Below are 18,047 nucleotides of genomic sequence, written 5' to 3' on the forward strand. Positions count from 1 at the left end.
CCCTTTTCCGTATAAAACTCCTATTTGGCGCTATAAATATAAAGCGCAAATTCTTCTCTCTATAACGTTTTAACGACTGTCAAAATGCGATTTTCACTCAGATGGTGGTTGACTATTCAGAATTCATATTCCGTGAAAAACTTTTCTTGCACCTTTTGCAGACTACCCTTTTCCGTATAAAACTCCGATTTGACGCTATGAAGCGCGAATATTTTTCTTCACACCTTCTATGTTTTTACGACTGTCAAAATGAGATTTTCACTCAGATGATAGTTGACTATTCAGTATATTTCGTAAAAAACTTTTCTTGCACCCCTTGAAAACAACCCTTTTTCGACCCTTTTTCGTATGAAACACCGAATTGGCGCATTTTAACAGTATCTTCAAACCTTCACCCTTGAACTTCTTTACTTTACGCCTCAATAGTCCGGGCAATGAAATCTGCCCGGACTACTGAAGTACTACTGTTTAATATAAAATCAACTTCGCTGCCAAAAAATAAAAGAGGCGTGCCTCTAAAGAACTGCTTTTGAATAAAGCAGAGAATAATTTTGGGTATGATATGAAAAGCACCAGATGAAATTTACTGAATTATCGAAATTATTATTCGCTAGCTTCAAAAAGATGGAATAAGATAAGATAAGATATAAGATAATTTATTGGTGCTACTTTACAAAATAAACTGTATAATATGCCTGTACAAAGGGTACAGGACTAATGTCAAACCATCTCAGGTTAGACAATTTGAAATTTAAATTTTTAGTTGGTAAAATAGGGCAAAGAGATAGGTATCATTAAGGAAAATCGAATGCCGGAATATTTTTTATTCATTTTTTGGTGGTGGTGGTTGCTCTGCTGCATCCACCGCCGGTCTCTCCTCTTGCGGTGGTGGTGGTTGTTGAGAAGCAGCTGCATCCGCCGCCGGTCTGTCCTCGCTTCGTGCTGGGTCATGATCTGCTCCTGGAGTAGGTGAAACACTTACAGGTTATCCACCTGTAGGAGGAGGTAGTCCTCGACCTCTCCTTCCTCCTCTTCCTCTACCTCCCCTTCTTCCCCCACCTCCTCTCCGTCCTCTTCTATTTTAAGTCTCTCCTTCCTCCTTTTCCTCTACCTCCCCTTCTTCCTCTACCTCCCCTTCTTCCCCTACCTCCTCTCCGTCCACTTCTATTTTAAGTCTCTCCTTCCTCCTTTTCCTCTACCTCCCCTTCTTCCTCTACCTCCCCTTCTTCCCTACCTCCTCTCCGTCCTCTTCTATTTTAAGTCTCTCCTTCCTCCTCTTCCTCTACCTCCCCTTCTTCCTCTACCTCCCCTTCTTCCCCTACCTCCCCTCCGTCCTCTTCTATTTTAAGTCTGCAGAAATAAAATAAAAACATATTGTTCAATTTTTTTTCCTGAAAGGGGACTACTTGATGAATGATGAAACTTTTTTGAAACTTCTTACTATCTAGTTTAAAGTATGAATTTTTTCGATGATAAAAATTAGAAACATTTCCAAATTTTTTTTGGTTCTAAAATTATACTCGTAGTGAAAATAATATATAGAATATCCTCATTTTATATTGTTGTACGTTCGAGTAGATATTTCGAAATAATTCAACTCTTTTCTGAACTTCTTTATACCCTACTGGTACTAACATACATAATCTGCTTCATGACACTTAGGAACTCAAGCACCTGCAATAAAATTGGAGTACATTAATTGGAGAAATTGTGTGAAGTAGATTCAATCAATTAACTTGAAAATGTTCACAGTGCTTAAATCATGAAAAGAGATTTTATTTTCAAATTATGCATTATGTAACGCCCTTTTCTCCGGTATCTCGAGCGCCAGCTATTCTTTGAAGGGAAAATAGTAAACCTACCCTGGTAGCTTCAAGTCGAAGACAAGGTTCGGCGTTAAGGTAATGTCAGATTATCTGGGGTGTTAGCGATAAACAATGAAAGTCAAAATCGAAGTTCACAAATTTATTCGTTGACTCGTAATAAGGAACACAACAACACTATTATTAATTCAGCTGAGTGATAAGCGTAACACGATGAGTTAAATAATACAGACTACTTTACGCACTAAATAAGTTAATACAACTGTGGTAAGTTCACGGAGTGAATAAAACGGAAAAGAAAAATGGGTATCAGCAAAGAGGAAGGTTCCTCTTTGGTATCAGATCTCAAGCGTATCACGGCTGGTAAGGATTCGTTCGCCAGTCAGAACCAAGACCACTCTACTCTGTAATCTGTGACCAAGACATACACGGAACAGAGACGGGGCTCAGTCTCAAAATTACAGGATTGCAGGTATGGGGAGAACAAAGTATGGGGCAGGGAATTGATTCTCTCCTCTGCTTTCTGCTTCCATGGGTTTGCACTCTGACAGAAATCGTACTCACAGCAGAGAGAAACCCAAAAAGGATGAAGGGAAAAGGGTGAAATAGGGGTTTACCACTCTGGTTTTCGCCTTCCAATGGGTTTGCACGCCGACCGGAATTTGTACTCCCAGAATGGGGTAAGGATTAGGGGGATTGAAACTGAGATTCCCAGTAAAAGTACGGAGTGTAGTCTTACCATAGATTAAATAGATGGATCATAAGCTATTTTCCAGACTGTTCATTTTTCAAATTATTCCCACTCCATGCAACCACCAATGAACTGAATTTTCGCTTGCATTCCCCTCCAGATCGCTTCTAAGACGGCGTGTGTACTTGTAATTGTCAAAATATTATTTCAATCATTCACGTCGTAATATTTTGGAAAATAAGCAGCGATGTGCCGTAAAAGCGTGTGTTTGAAATAGAAGTGCAATTTATACACGAAAGAGGAAAGCGATTTATTTATTCTGGTAAGTTTTTGATTTTTTATTCTTGTTTGAGTTCACGACTTTATGAAATCAGGGGAGGGAGTTAGGGGACGCCAGGGTCGAATTTTGTTTGAATCCCATCTAATAATGGGATTGAAATGTTGAGTTTATACAATCAAATAATTGATTTCAATTTTAGATTTCCCAGAAATAAAACCAGACGACAGCAGTGGAGAGTTGCACTGGGTCTTGAAAACAATTTACACTTCTCTTGTAATTTATACTCCAGACTTTAGTATAATGAGGGTAATCGACTTTTACCGTAAATTTGAAAAAAGATGCCATCCCGAGTGAGGTAAGATAGGTAGTTTACCACTTATTTAACTCGCTTTATTGTCTGATTATCACTTTGTTTGGTATTTTGCAAGAGATTTCTGACTACTTCTAGTTTTGTGGTGAACTTGAAATTTATAGTAGATTCTCTTTTTCTTATTATATCATGCTTTTTTGTATGAACATTCTTCCTGGTTTCGAGATGAACAATAGAACGAGATTTTAATTGCTTCAATAATGTTGTAATTATAGCCAATACTGTGCCAAACCTGTTATCAATACTGGAGTTTTAGAGGAAAATGGAAGGAAAATGGGAACAATATCAAGAAACACGAATGCCAGTTCTGGATTTGCAGAAATGAAAGCTTCTTGTAGTTCAAGGATAAGACAATCTCAGTCCGACCGAAACTAGTTTTTACGGCCGAAACCGAAACCGAAACTTCAATAATGCCATGTTTCCGTGGAAGAAAATTCATCATAATCAGTCATTATTTTTCAGTTACATAATAATAATCTCGATAATCTGATCCTAAAACTGATAATCAATATAAATAAATATATATATAGTATATAGTATATAGTGAGAAGGGGTTACAGTTCACTGCGACCTTAAGGTCTATTGTGCCCCCTAACAGAGCTGTTTTCATCGCGCCCTTTACAGCTCGCCTTCCAGATCATATAAATAAATAAACATAGTATTATTTTTTGAATCCAGTGAACAATTTGAGGTTTTAAGAAAATGTCGAAATGAAATGAGTAATTCCTTCCATATCTTTCCAATTTCATTAAACTTCGAATTACACACACTAGTGGAAAACATGAAATGAAGAATGCAAACAGAAATATCTTTTCTCAATATTTTTAATTGTACGAGACAAAAAATATTCTTTCAACTTTAGGAAAAGAGAATATCTTCTAAATTTTGCTCATTTTGATGACTATCTTGTCAATGAACCAAAGTTAACTCAGAATGCCGATCAAAAAAGCTGTAGAGATCTTTATTCAACGTTATTTAACGACAACCAGTGGCGGATTTGCCTTAAGGCCAAAAGTAGGCCTGATAGGGCGGCTATTCGTGACAAAAACAGATTAGGTGAAAATAATTTGACTAAATTCAACAGGCTAGCGAGTTGCAAATCCGCTTTTGACGACAACGTGAATGATATTTTAGATTTTATTCCATATACATGATGTGAATGAAACCAATAGAAAATAAGACTTTTGTCTTCGTCTTCTTCTATCGTTTCGAGATAATGTTGTAATTTATAGGTCATGATAGCCGTAACGAAATTTAACAGCAAACAGCACTAATGCAAAGTTCGAAAGTTCGCTGCGCCAATACCAGTGTGGGCTGAATAGTCTGTTGAGCTGGAACTATCGTTAGTGTTTTCAGGGAAAAGGGAAGTGAAATAAAATATTCCCACAGAATATCACAGTTTTTATTCAACCCAACTTTTATGAGGGTTGCCCTGAAGAGTAAAATATATGCGATGTCGTTTTAACAAAAACGAATTTGTTTCGCCCTAATGTGCGGTCACTGTTGACGTCCGGAATGCAGGCTCGGGATGCAGGTCAAGTGTCGCCCTGATAATTGTTAACAGATGGGACCGCACGTCTTCGAGTGGCTGGAGTGGTTTTGAGAAAAACCTTTTGTGTGCAGGCTTGGAATGCGGAAGCGATATGCGTAATTTTCATAGCTGGTGGTCGTCTGTCTCGATCGCTGAGTCTGAATCTGAATGAATGAATGATCTTTGCTTTCCATATGGGTTCTTTTTATACCATTTTCGGAACATTTTCTCTGCACCAATGAAATTGTACGACGAAGGAGGAGTGGTTTCCTATGTTTCTCCGTCTTGATTTTCTCGTCGAATTTGTTGTAGGAATTCGGCATGTGAATTTATTTTCGAGGAAATTATTACATTTCCTACACACTCCCCCACCAGTGACGAAGTTACGAAACATATTGTAGAAATCTCTTGGGAAAATGAACTCTTCTGCCGGATCTAGTAGTTGTTCTTTCCTGGTCTGGAGTTTGATCGTCTCTATCGGGTTCTACAGGGTGTTCTTGCATTGGCTGGTTCTTCTTATCGTCGTCCGCGATGACGTAGGCTGGCTTTAACCTGTCGATTGTCACTGTCGTTTCCTTGCCGTTTATTTTTATTACGAAGTATTTTGGACTTCGACTCAACACTTCGTATGGTCCGTCGTAGGGGTTTTGCAGGCCTTTCTTCGGGCCATCATGCCGGACGAACACGTAAGGTGAAGTTTCCAAGTCCTTGAATATAAAGCTGGTCCGCTCTACGTGGTGGTTTCCGTCAGTGGGCCTTATTTCTCGCATTTGTTGCCTCAGGTTCACTATGAAGTCGGATGTGTTCTCGCTGTCATCCGTACTTCTGGAATCCAGGAACTATCCAGGCAATCTGAGTGGCTCTCCATATACCAGTTCTGCTGCCGTTGCTTTTAGGTCTTCTCGCCAGGCTGCTCGCATTCCGAGGAGAACAGTTGGGAGTGTTTCGGTCCATCGGTCGTTCTTGTGGCATTTTATTGCTGCCTTAAGTTGTCGATGGATTCTCTCCACCATGCCGTTTGCTGCTGGGTGATAGGCGGTAGTACGGATGTGATTCGTGCCAGTCAACTTATTCAATTCGTTGAACAGGGTCGACTCGAATTGTCTTCCTTGATCAGTGGTGATCCGAAGTGGAGTACCGAACCTCGCTATCCAGTTTGTGTAAAATTCTCTGGCGATGGTGGATGCCTCCTGGTTTTGGAGTGGGATGGCTTCTGGCCATCTAGTGAATCGGTCGACGCAAGTGAGGCAGTATCGGTAGCCCTCAGAGTGTGGCATGGTGATGATGTCCATGTGCACGTGGTCGAATCGACGTGTTGGTGGCATGAAAGTACCTAGTGGAGCATTGACGTGGCGAGTGACTTTGGCTCGCTGACACTCTATACAGCTGCGGGACCATTTTCTGCAGTCTGCGTTGATTGAAGGCCATACGAAACGTTGTTTGACCATTTTGATGGATGCATTCACTCCGGGATGTGCCAGTCTGTGAATGGTATCGAAGGCTGCTCTGCGGAATGGTTTGGTGAGAAATGGACGTGCCTGAGGTGTGGCTGTATCACAGTACACAGCGATTTCTGACCCATGTGGTTTCATCTTCCGTAGCAGCAATCCTGTGTCACCTTGAAGATATCTCTGCAGTTCGTCGTCATCTTTTTGGGATGTGGCCAATGCTGCATAGTCCAAGGTTGGAGTCACTTCGTCCACTCTTGAAAGGGCATCAGCGACGACATTCTGTAATCCTGGTACGTAGCGTATGTCGGTGGAGAATTGCGAGATATAATCCAGATGGCGGAACTGTCTGGGCGAGCACTTCTCTGGCTTCTGCTTGAAGGCATACGTCAATGGCTTGTGATCCGTGAAAATGGTAAAGTTTCGGGCCTCTACCATGTGTCTGAAGTGTTTGATGGCTAGGTACATGGCTAGCAGTTCACGGTCGTATGCTCCATAACGAGTCTCTGGTGGTGACAGTTTCTTGGAGAAGAATGCCAGTGGTTGCCATTCGCTGTTGACCAACTGTTGTAGAGTAGCTCCTACTGCAGTGCCTGACGCGTCGGTTACTAAGGCTAGAGGAGCGGCGTCCTTGGGATGCGCAAGCAAGGTGGCTGAAGCTAGCATCTTCTTCAAAGGCTGCAGTGGCTTCTGGGGTCCATGAGATCTTCGCCTTTCCTTTCAGTTTTGGCACAAGCAGGTCGTGGAGAGGTGCAAGTGTCTGTGATGCTCGGGGTATGAAACGACGATAGAAGTTTATCATACCCATTAATCTTCGAAGGTCTTTGGCGGTTGTAGGTTGACTGTACCCCAGTATGTCTTGGATTCTGTCTGGCAGTGGTCTTGTTCCATCGGTAGAGACGAGGTTACCAAGGAACTTTACTTCTGGTTGTCCAAAGATACACTTGGCTGGGTTGAGGACGATGGAGTAGTTGCGGAACCTCTCGAAGATGATCCGAAGATGTTCCATGTGTTCCTCTTCGGACGATGAGGCGATCAGTACGTCATCAATGTAGCTGAAGCAGAAGTCCAGTCCTTGTAGAACCTCATCGATGAATCTCTGGAAAGTCTGTGCTGCGTTCCGTAGTCCAAACGTCATGACTGGGAACTCGAACAGTCCGAATGGCGTCGTGATGGCGGTCTTGGGAACATCTTCTTCGGCCAAGGGAATCTGGTTGTATGCCCTCACTAGATCGAGGGTTGAGAAAATTTTCTTCCCCTGGAGGATGTGGGCGTAGTCCTTGTTATATCTTCCGAATTCCTGCGCATGTTTTGATATTATGTAGATACTAATCAAACTGCATCTGGCATTACCGCCAGTCTTAATATTGTATTCCAAGAAACATATTGTATGCGACAGTCTTAATTTTAAATAAACGTAATAATCACGTTTAATTATTCATTCCCTTTTTGGGTAACTCATCAGAACACAACAATGTGGCGACGAGGATTCTGAAAATTGGCGTTTCATGGGTATATCGTTTAACAAAAGTGGAATTATTGGAACAATTACTCGTGCTTCGTGAAAAAGTAACCGACACGTGGAAAGTAGACGCTTTACGCGAGTGTTTGACTGACATTGCTCGATCAAAATCGTTAAGTGATTTATGTTGGGTGAAGAACTTGACTAAATCTTCAATTAGAGAACATTTTTCTGTACTCGGGATTGAATTCAAGGAACATTCGGACTTAGATAATTTGCAAAAGGAACTGTTGAAAAGTGCGCAGCTGTATTCGTGTACCACGCAAGTTTCATCAGAGCCGGTTTCCTTGACGTATTCGAAAGACATTTGTGACGAACCCAAGTGTTCAGTGAGTAAACCCAAAATGGCATCAAACTGTAAAATTGAATTTCAATTGCATCAGGATGACTGGGACACCTTCATCGAACGTTTAGAATTGTACTTCATGGCAAACGATGTAGATCCTACTAAACAGGTCGCAGAGCTGCTAACAAAAGTATGCGTGAATTCTTATTCCCTAATCAGATCCTTAGCTTCACCTGTAAAACCAAAAGACCTCAAATATGATGAAATTATAAAATTGGTTTCCAATCATCTTCAACCAAAACCTTCCGAAATCTCCGAAAGAAACAAGTTTAATTCTACAAGACAAGCTCCAAATGAACCTGTGAACGACTTCATTGTCCGATTGAAACGTTTATCAGTCAATTGTAATTTCGAGAATTTGGATACGTCACTTCGAGATCAATTTGTGAATGGCATCAGGGATCAAAACGTAAAAGTGGAACTTTTCCGTCAAGAAAAACTGGATTTCAACGGCGCAGTGAAAATCGCCGTAGCACGCGAATCTGCAGAAAGGGATGCGGTGCGCAATTCTTCGCCGAGGAGAGATGGTAATGGTGATGTGAATGTGAATTTTCTTCGCAGTAGTCGACGGCAGCAGCCAAATAAACAATTCAAAAGAGGAGCGAAGTTATCAAGACCGAAGCATGACAGACGCGAAGGTGGTATTAAAACATCAAGTAATAATTCATACACCAATGAAAATGAATTTTCTTGTTTTTGCTGTGGCCTTAAAAATAATCATTACGCAAATCGGTGTAGATATAGATTTCAAAAATGTACATTTTGTAATATCAAAGGTCATTTAGTATCCGCTTGTTGGAAAAAACAAAATGAAAATCAGAAATTCAATGGAAAGGTTAAACCTAATAATGTTCATTTATTAGAGGAAACTATTGATTCTGTTTCTGCTGAAGAAGAAAATTATGATTATGATTTTTTCAATATAAATTCGGTAAAGAATAATGATGTAATCGCAGATCCAATTTTTTTAAATTTGAAACTCAATTCAGTACCGATTAAAATGTTGGTAGACACGGGGTCATATATCACAGCAATTTCAGAATACACGAAAAATTCAATTTTTCCTGGAGAAAAATTAGATAAATCAGATTTAACTTTGATGACTTATGGTAAACAGAATTTAAAACCACTAGGGGTTATGAATAATATGATATGTGAATTGAATGATCTGAAAATTTCATATTTGAAGTGTTATGTTTTACCAGGCTCAGGTCCTTCTTTGATTGGACGATGCTGGTTAAAAAAATTCAATTTTTGGCCTGTTCATTTCAATTCAAGTGAGAATTCTGTATTCTTATATTTTGATCATAATTCTATTATGATATCTATGAAAGAGAAATTTCCGTCATTATTTTCTGAAGGTCAAGGTGAATATACAGGAAGAAAAATTCAATTGAAATTTAAAGAAGGTAGTAAGCCGATTCAACTTAAACCTTATAAAGTACCGTTTGCTTTAAAATCTAAAGTTTCCGATGAAATTAATCGTTTAATTAGTTTAGGTAACCTGGAACCTGTAAAAGTAAGTGAGTGGGCAACACCCATAGTACCTGTTCTAAAATCAAATGGGTCAGTTCGTATCTGTGGTAATTTTAAAGTAACGGTCAACCCATCTTTGATTATTAAGAGAGCACCGGTTCCTAGTAAAGAAGAAATATTTTCAAATCTTCAATATGGTAAGAAATGGTCGCAAATCGATTTAGCACATGCTTTTATGCAATTTCCTGTTGATGAAATGTCGTGTGATGCTTTAACAATAATTACAGAAGATGGTCTTTTCAGATATAAAAAACTTCCTGAAGGAATAGCATCGAGCCCAGGTGAATGTCAGGAAATTCTTTGCGATATTCTCAAAGGCATTCCATTTGTTAAAGTTTATATAGATAACATATATTGCACTGGCAGAAGTGATGAAGAACATCTGAATATTTTGAATCAAATTTTCAGTAGGCTTGAAAATGCCGGGTTGAAAGTGAATGCACAAAAGTGTGATTTTTTCCGAAGTGAAGTTGAAATTTTGGGTTTTTTATTAAACGAAAAAGGCTTGCATCCGTCACCGACAAAAACAAAAGCAATTCTGGAAGTACCACAACCACAAAATCCGAAGCAATTGAAAGCTTTTCTTGGTTTAATTAACTATTATGATTCATATTTATGTAATCGGGCTCAAAAACTGAAATGCCTTTATGAACTTTTGAAAAATAACACAGGTTGGAATTGGACAAAAGAATGCGATGATGCATTTTTTTGGATTAAAAGTGAGTTGGCATCTCCGAAAGTTTTGACGTTATATAATCCTGAAGAACAATTAGTTTTAGCATGTGATGCTTCGGATTTTGGACTTTCCGCAATTTTGTCTCATAGGTATTCGGATGGTTCTGAGCGTCCCATAGCATTCGCATCAAAAATTATTCCATTTAATGAACGTTATAGGGCTATCATCGACAAAGAAGCAGCGGCAATAATTTTTGGTTTCAAAAAGTTCTATCAATATATTTGTGGTAACGAGATCATTTTAAAATCAGATCATGAACCATTAAAATTTATTTTCGGTTCTAATAAAAATGGAGGAAATATGATCCAAAACCGACTGCAAAGATGGGCTTACTTTTTGTGCTCATTTAAATATAAAATTGAAATTATCAAAACATCAGCAAATGGTAATTGTGATGCTTTATCGAGACTTCCAATTGAGGATAAAACCCAAGTTTTTGATTCGGAATTCTCAGTTATTAATTACATATCAGAGGGTATGCCTTGCGTAAATTTTAAACGTATAAAGCAAGAGACAAGGAAAGATGATAAGTTGAAGAAAATTGTACAATTCATTTCAAGTAGTTGGCCGTCTGATAGTAAAGAGTTGTGTGATTTTGAGAAAAAATTCTATTTTAGAAGAAATGAACTGAATTTAGATCAGGGTTGCTTATTTTGGGGAATCAGAATAATAATTCCTAAATCTCTTCAATCTGAAATTTTGAAAGAGCTGCATGCGTCACATTTAGGTATATGTAAAATGAAACAGTTGGCTCGTTCTTATTTTTGGTGGCCAAATCTTGATTCTGAGATTGAAGAAATAAGTACAAGTTGCGAAATTTGTGTTTCTAATAGAAAAAATCCAACGAAAATTTCGAGTGCACATTGGCCGTATCCAAATAGAGCATGGTCTCGTATTCACGTTGATTTTTTAGGACCTTGGTTTGGACGAATGATCTTAATTGTAATAGACGCTTATAGTAAGTGGCCGGAAATTTATGATTTTGGCATGAACACTAAATCTGAGAGAATTATAGATTATTTTAAAGATTTATTTGTCAGATTTGGATTATGTAATCACATTGTGACAGATGGTGGTCCTCAATTCACCAACAAAAGTTTTGAGAATTTTTTATCTATCAATAATATAGCTCATACGATTTCACCTCCTAGACACCCAGCATCTAATGGTGCTGCGGAAAATTTTGTCGGAACTTTTAAAGACAAAGTAGGAAAAATTGTAAAAAGTGGTAGAAATCTAAAGTACGCGATTGATTTATTTCTTTTTGATTATAGAAGAGTTGAACATTCGTCAACAGGTAGATCTCCGAGTTTTCTAATGTATGGTAGAGAAATAAAAACAAGATTCGATTTGTTGAAACCTAATCATTTAGATAATGTCGATATGTATCAGTTCAAAACTTCGGTTAATAATTCAACAAGTAAGGAAAGAAATTTTGCGGTGGGAGATATTGTGATGGTTGATGATTTCTCAAGTTCTGCACGAAATAAACGTGTGAAAGGAATAATAATAGATCAATTGTCTCCAGTTACTTTTCGTATCAAAACAGATACAGGTTTGATTTATAAAAGACATTTAGATCAAATGCTCAAATTCAATGTTAATAATTCAATCAGCTGTGATATTAATAAACATGACCCTACTTATTCATCCAATAATGATCGACTGAGACGATCATCACGAATTAAAAAAATGTATAAATGAAAATAATGTACTTCTAAGTAGGTATGTTTGTGATTATAATTGATTCTCATGAATTGTGATTTGAACATGCTTTATGAAATAATTCGAGTGATCGTTTCAGGTAAATAATGGTTGATATTTAATAGTCATCACAATGTAAATATATATTGATGTACCTGAATAATGTATAAACATTTATTTGAGATTGTTGTCGATTTTGAATATGTACTGAATTGTAAAATCTATATTTGCAGGGGAGGAATTGTTATATCTTCCGAATTCCTGCGCATGTTTTGATATTATGTAGATACTAATCAAACTGCATCTGGCATTACCGCCAGTCTTAATATTGTATTCCAAGAAACATATTGTATGCGACAGTCTTAATTTTAAATAAACGTAATAATCACGTTTAATTATTCATTCCCTTTTTGGGTAACTCATCAGAACACAACAGTCCTGGATGTTTCTCACGGGATACTGATCGGGGACAGTCCGGGCGTTTAGGGCACGGTAGTCTCCACACGGTCTCCATTCTTCAGAACCCTTCTTTGGTGCGAGATGCAGTGGGGATGACCATGGACTCTTGGATGGACGGGCGATTCCTAGTCGTAGCATGGCTTCGAACTCCTTTTTGGCTGCCTTGTACTCATCTGGTGCCAAACGTCGTGGTCTCGAAGCTACTGGTGGTCCGGGCATCGTTTTGATGTGATGCCTCGTGTTGTGCCTGATGCGTCCTGGGGCTCCTGCAGGTCTGGTGATCTCTGGAAAATGCGTTAGTAGATCATGATACCTGGAGGATCCGATGACAGTCTTGACTTCTGGGATGGAGCACTCAGCCACTTCTCCTTGGGTAGTGAGTTGGGTGGTTCCGTCCAAAAGTCTTCGGTTCCTCACGTCCACTAGCAGGTTGTAGAAACTCAAGAAGTCGACGCCGATGATGGGTTTTGATACGTCTGCTATGACGAACCTCCATGTGAAATCTCTGCGTAGTCCTAGGTTCAGCGTGAGGGTGGTTGTACCATACGTGGCAATGGGTGTCCCATTGGCTGCTGAAAGGACGTAGTCGTACTTCTCTCGTCTGCCAGTGACTGCGCTGCGTGGGAAGACGCACAGGTCTGCTCCAGTGTCGACCAGGAACTGCAACTTGGAGTCCTGATCCGTAATGAACAAGCGGCGCGTCGTTGGGCTGGGATCACTGGCCGCTTCTAGTGAAGGCCCCCTTCGTTTCCCGAGGTGTAGTTGCAGGGCTGCACGCACTTCGTGGACCTGGCTCCAAATCTCGTATGGTACCAGCACTTTCCATCAGTTGGCGATCGTCTGCGACTCTGGCTTCTTCGACGGTTGTGGGAACGACCTCGGCTCCCATCTCTCTCGGGTCGCTCTCGGTGGTGTGCTGCCAGCTCTGCTCGCAGGGTTGCTATCTCCAGGTTCAGTCCTAAGAACATCTGCTCCAGCTTCCTATCGATGATGGCCTCTATGTTGGTTGTCTCTGCTATCTGGTGGACGATAGGTCGGGAGGCTTCCATTATATTGTCCGCATGGGTTGCCAAGTCTTCGAGATTTGTGTCCTTGATGATGGCCAATGACACCTGGACACACTTGGGTAGCCGGCTCATCCACAGGGATTTTATCCGGGCATCTGGGACGGTTGGATCTGCGAGTCCCTGTAAATGTCGAAGGAATTGTGACGGCTTACGATCTCCAATTTCCTCTCTTTCCAGTAGGCGGCGGGTCTTCTCTTCTTGGGAGGCACTCAGACGTCGCACCAGCTCCATCTTCAATTTCTCGTAGGCCCCGTCGGTAGGTGGGTTCATGATTATGTCCTTCACCTCGGCGGCAAATTTTGCTGGCAGGGCTCCTACGATGTAGCCAAACTTAGTCCGGTCTTGTGTCACTCCGGAGCAAAGAAAGCTTCCTTCAGCCATGGCAAACCATAATTCGGGATCGGTGGCTACAAACTCTGGCATCCGAACGGCGACTCTTGAGACTTGGGCTGCTTCTTGTTCCATTTTTCTTCGGGGCTTCTTTTTCGATCACGTCGGGGTCACCAATTTGTGGGTTGAATAGTCTGTTGAGCTGGAACTATCGTTAGTATTTTCAGGGAAAAGGGAAGTGAAATAAAATATTCCCACAGAATATCACAGTTTTTATTCAACCCAACTTTTATGAGGGTTGCCCTGAAGAGTAGAATATATGCGATGTCGTTTTAACGAAAACGAATTTGTTTCGCCCTAATGTGCGGTCACTGTTGACGTCCGGAATGCAGGCTCGGGATGCAGGTCAAGTGTCGCCCTGATAATTGTTAACACTGTTAACAGATTTGTTGGGACCGCACGTCTTCGAGTAGCTGGAGTGGTTTTGAGAAAAACCTTTTGTGTGCAGGCTTGGAATGCGGAAGCGGTATGCGTAATTTTCTTAGCTGGTGGTCGTCTGTCTCGATCGCTGAGTCTGAATCTGAATGAATGAATGATCTTTGCTTTCCATATGGGTTCTTTTTATACCATTTGGGAACATTTTCTCTGCACCAATGAAATTGTACGACGAAGGAGGAGTGGTTTCCTATGTTTCTCCGTCTTGATTTTCTCGTCGAATTTGTTGTAGGAATTCGGCATGTGAATTTATTTTCGAGGAAATTATTACATTTCCTACACCAGTCACGCAAATGATTCGATATCATCCAGCGAGGACAATCACAATGAGCGCATACGCGATGAATAACGAAAGAGTAACAATTCTATGGATAACCCTTAGCAGCGCAGCTGCACCGAACTCAGTTTCGGTTACGGCTCTACTTTCGGCTGGATTTTGGCCGAAACGAAACTGAGCCGAAACCTGTTTTTTTGGCCGAAACTAGGCCGAAACCGAAAACGAAACCGAAAGTTCGGTCGGACTCTAAGTGAGATACATACCTACCCAGGGAGGTATACAAAATTCCTTATAAACTGCTATGCAAATGGAACTCGTCTTAGGAATGAAAATCCATAAAAATGAGCAGAGGTCATGTTTGGAACTTTTTTTGAAAATCAAAAAAGTTTCCTTTATTTCTAAAATGTATTTCAATGTAAAAATCATGCTACTACTTTAATTATGATTACAATAATGACCATTCAATTAGAGCTCGGATATTCCCATTATTTTTATGAGTTATTAAATGAAAATGTCTGTTATCAGGATACCTCATATTTCGAAGTAAAACTTCAGTTGAAAAATTTTTGCAGGAGACAAGCGGAGAACAGAAATTAAAAAACAGCTAATTGGCGTCAGAAAACCGATTTAAGATTACGAGTGAGTCGTCAGTAGTTGCTGCCCTACAAGCAGTTCCCAATTCATTGGAAAGAAAAATTCAAGATGAAAGTTTGGAAAGCTGAGGCAAATACGTAATGAAAAATTTCTTCGAAGACAGCTGCATGCATAAAATACATAAATATGGCAATGGTCTCGAACAATTTGCTTACAAGTTACATTATTATTGAGTTAAAGCTTAATACAGTTTCGTAAAATAACTCTTGATCATTATGCACTTCAACACCAAAAAGCAATTTCGAGGTGGTATAAAAATTTGAAGGGGGAAGCAGGTTGTTGAACTAGGTATTTGATTTGCTGAAAAACACTGCTCTTTAGTTTATATGCAATATAACTTAATTCAACTTAAAACTGCCCGTAAAAAAAATTTTGATGCTTCATCTAGAATTGAGGAATTCTTTTATGAGTTACTCTATACAATAAGAAATCATTTTCTATTTCACAATCATTGGTTCATGTTTATAGTATTACATTACTGTTTCATTCCGCAAAATCTGTACGGAAGACTTGAGGATTTCTCCAATGAACAAACTCTATTCTCATTATACAAATTCCATAAACTTCAGCTGCTTCCACTTCTATTGAATTGAGAATTAACCATTCTAAAGGGAATTTTTTTCATTAAAGTAATTTTTGGTTCAGTTTGTACTTAGTGAATAAAATTTCAAATAATCTGTATGTAGGTTAGGGTCATATTGACTATTTGTGTATGGTAACATTGTATTCAAAATAAATTCTTTTTTACATCAGGTGTTTTGGTATTATTAGTTCTACATCCCTTTGATTAGTTGTCATAAGAAAAATACTCGAAATCTTTGCATTGAAACATATTTCCATTCGATATAAAATTATTGCCGACATGCCGACTACCTGAAATATTCATAGTGTGACTAGTTCTGAATCCGCCCCTGTCCAGTTCCCCCACCCAAGAAATCCAAATTCATATATATGGCAGTATTTTGTGAACGCGTTTTTGTCGAGATGCTCTATCTCCTGTTTTATTAATCTATGAGTCTTACCTCTGGATTCTAAACGGTGGCACTTCAAACTCAACGAAACACTTCTTATAATTCCCCAAAAAAAAACAAAACGAAATAAAAATAACTGATTCTAAAACTACCCCGTAAATAAAATAAAGCAAAAATTGTAAAGCAATCGGAAAGTCACGTGAAAGTTCGTCGGTGAAAACTTCTAATCAATTTGACTCGGGCGGCGAATTATGCGAAATGTTTTGGCGGGGGGACATCAGAGACCACAGAGGGGGTGCGGAAATCAGATGTGTTCCGGCTGTCGAAAATCGGTCAATTTTGCGTCGATGAAGACGTCTTAACTTCGGCTTATCTGTGCTGGCGAACAAAAACTCGGTTATCTTCCAATTCAGGATGTTTTATACGGTGCGACATCGTTTTTCAGAACTAAAAATGGCATAAAAACGGTCTTTAATGTTCATAGTTTTCAACGATGCCTGAATCCTGAATTGGAATTAAAAATCAATCAAATCGGAAATTCTAAAATCCGCCAGGACATGATTCACCTGGTGGTATAGAGGAGACTTAAGGTTTCTTCGATCTGAGTAGATCTGCTGGTTTTTGTCTCTATAAATTTGGTTTTGAATAGGATTTTGTTCATCAGCCGAGATCCTAGATGCGTAAGTTAATTGGAGCATCTGTCTTCGAAGATGGAGTGGCATCTCACCCATTTCCCTGCAGAGGCTGTCAGTGGGACTTGTGATAAAGGCTCCTGAAGCTAATCGTAGTGCTGAGTTTTGTACGACGTTAAGGCTACTCAATACGGATGCAGAAGCCATGGTCTCACAAAAGGGCTGATACAAACACTTCACTTACACTATATAGAAAAACGAACATACACCCTCTCATTATTCAAGGAAAATTCAATGAATTAATGGCCAAACATGAAGATGAAGTAATAGTATACACCGATGCCTCCAAGTCAGCTGAAGGAGTTGGATGCGCCTTCCTCACACAGTCACATACAAAAAAATTCAGACTTCCAACAGAATGTTCCATATTCACAGCAGAATTAGTAGCCATCTCGAAAGCACTGGAACATATTGAGGAACAAAACATTGCCCACTCTGTCGTGTGTACAGATTCATTAAGTGCTATTCAAGCAATTCAAGAGCTCTACTCGAGTAACACAATGGTGACTAAGATAACAGATCTATTGACATCCTTGTACTCCAGACAGAATAGCTGCCAAATAGTTTGGGTTCCTTCACATAGTGGCATAGATGGAAATGAGAAAGCTGATCAGGCAGCAAAAGAAGCAATCTCTTCAGTAGAGGAAATTGATATGTTGACCAATTACGATATGAGTAACACCTACAAAACCTTTATAAAGAAAAAATGGAAAAATATTTGGCAACATCAAAGGTCCAAACTTGCACTCATCGACCCAACTATATCCAACCTAAATCCTATCACCCAACATAGAAGAGACTTAGTGACCATAAGACGACTCCGAATCGGACATAGCCTTGTATCTCATCAACACCTCCTAGCAAAGGATAACGCCCCAATATGTACTACATGCAACACCAATATCACCATCCGGCACATTATAACAGAATGCAGCATGTACCAGACCCAAAGGAATCATTTCAATGTGAACATCAAGATGGAAGAAGCTCTTAAGATCAACACAACGGATATCCTCAATACTTTAGCTTTTATAAAGTCTATCAATGTGAAAATTTAATTGTAAATAGTCCCCTAAGTCATACATGTAACAGTTCCAACACCGCTAATGACCTAG

At 39.5% G+C, this 18,047-nt stretch overlaps 2 protein-coding genes across 2 annotated transcripts; one reads left to right on the forward strand and one right to left on the reverse strand.

Annotated features, from left to right (window-relative positions):
* Positions 1–8,009: 8,009 nt before the first annotated feature.
* LOC123315976 lies at positions 8,010–11,217 on the forward strand. The gene is made up of 2 exons (XM_044901887.1): positions 8,010–8,555; positions 11,197–11,217. Exons 1-2 carry the CDS (start codon positions 8,010–8,012, stop codon positions 11,215–11,217), a joined length of 567 nt encoding a protein of 188 aa, XP_044757822.1.
* A 1,169-nt stretch (positions 11,218–12,386) lies between these two features.
* Positions 12,387–13,978, reverse strand: LOC123315977. The gene is made up of 2 exons (XM_044901888.1): positions 13,260–13,978; positions 12,387–13,188 (listed from the first exon to the last, which is right to left on the reverse strand). Exons 1-2 carry the CDS (start codon positions 13,976–13,978, stop codon positions 12,387–12,389), a joined length of 1,521 nt encoding a protein of 506 aa, XP_044757823.1.
* Positions 13,979–18,047: the final 4,069 nt, after the last annotated feature.

The sequence above is a fragment of the Coccinella septempunctata genome, chromosome 6 (genome assembly GCF_907165205.1).
Source record: "Coccinella septempunctata chromosome 6, icCocSept1.1, whole genome shotgun sequence".
Classification (NCBI taxonomy): domain Eukaryota; kingdom Metazoa; phylum Arthropoda; class Insecta; order Coleoptera; family Coccinellidae; genus Coccinella; species Coccinella septempunctata.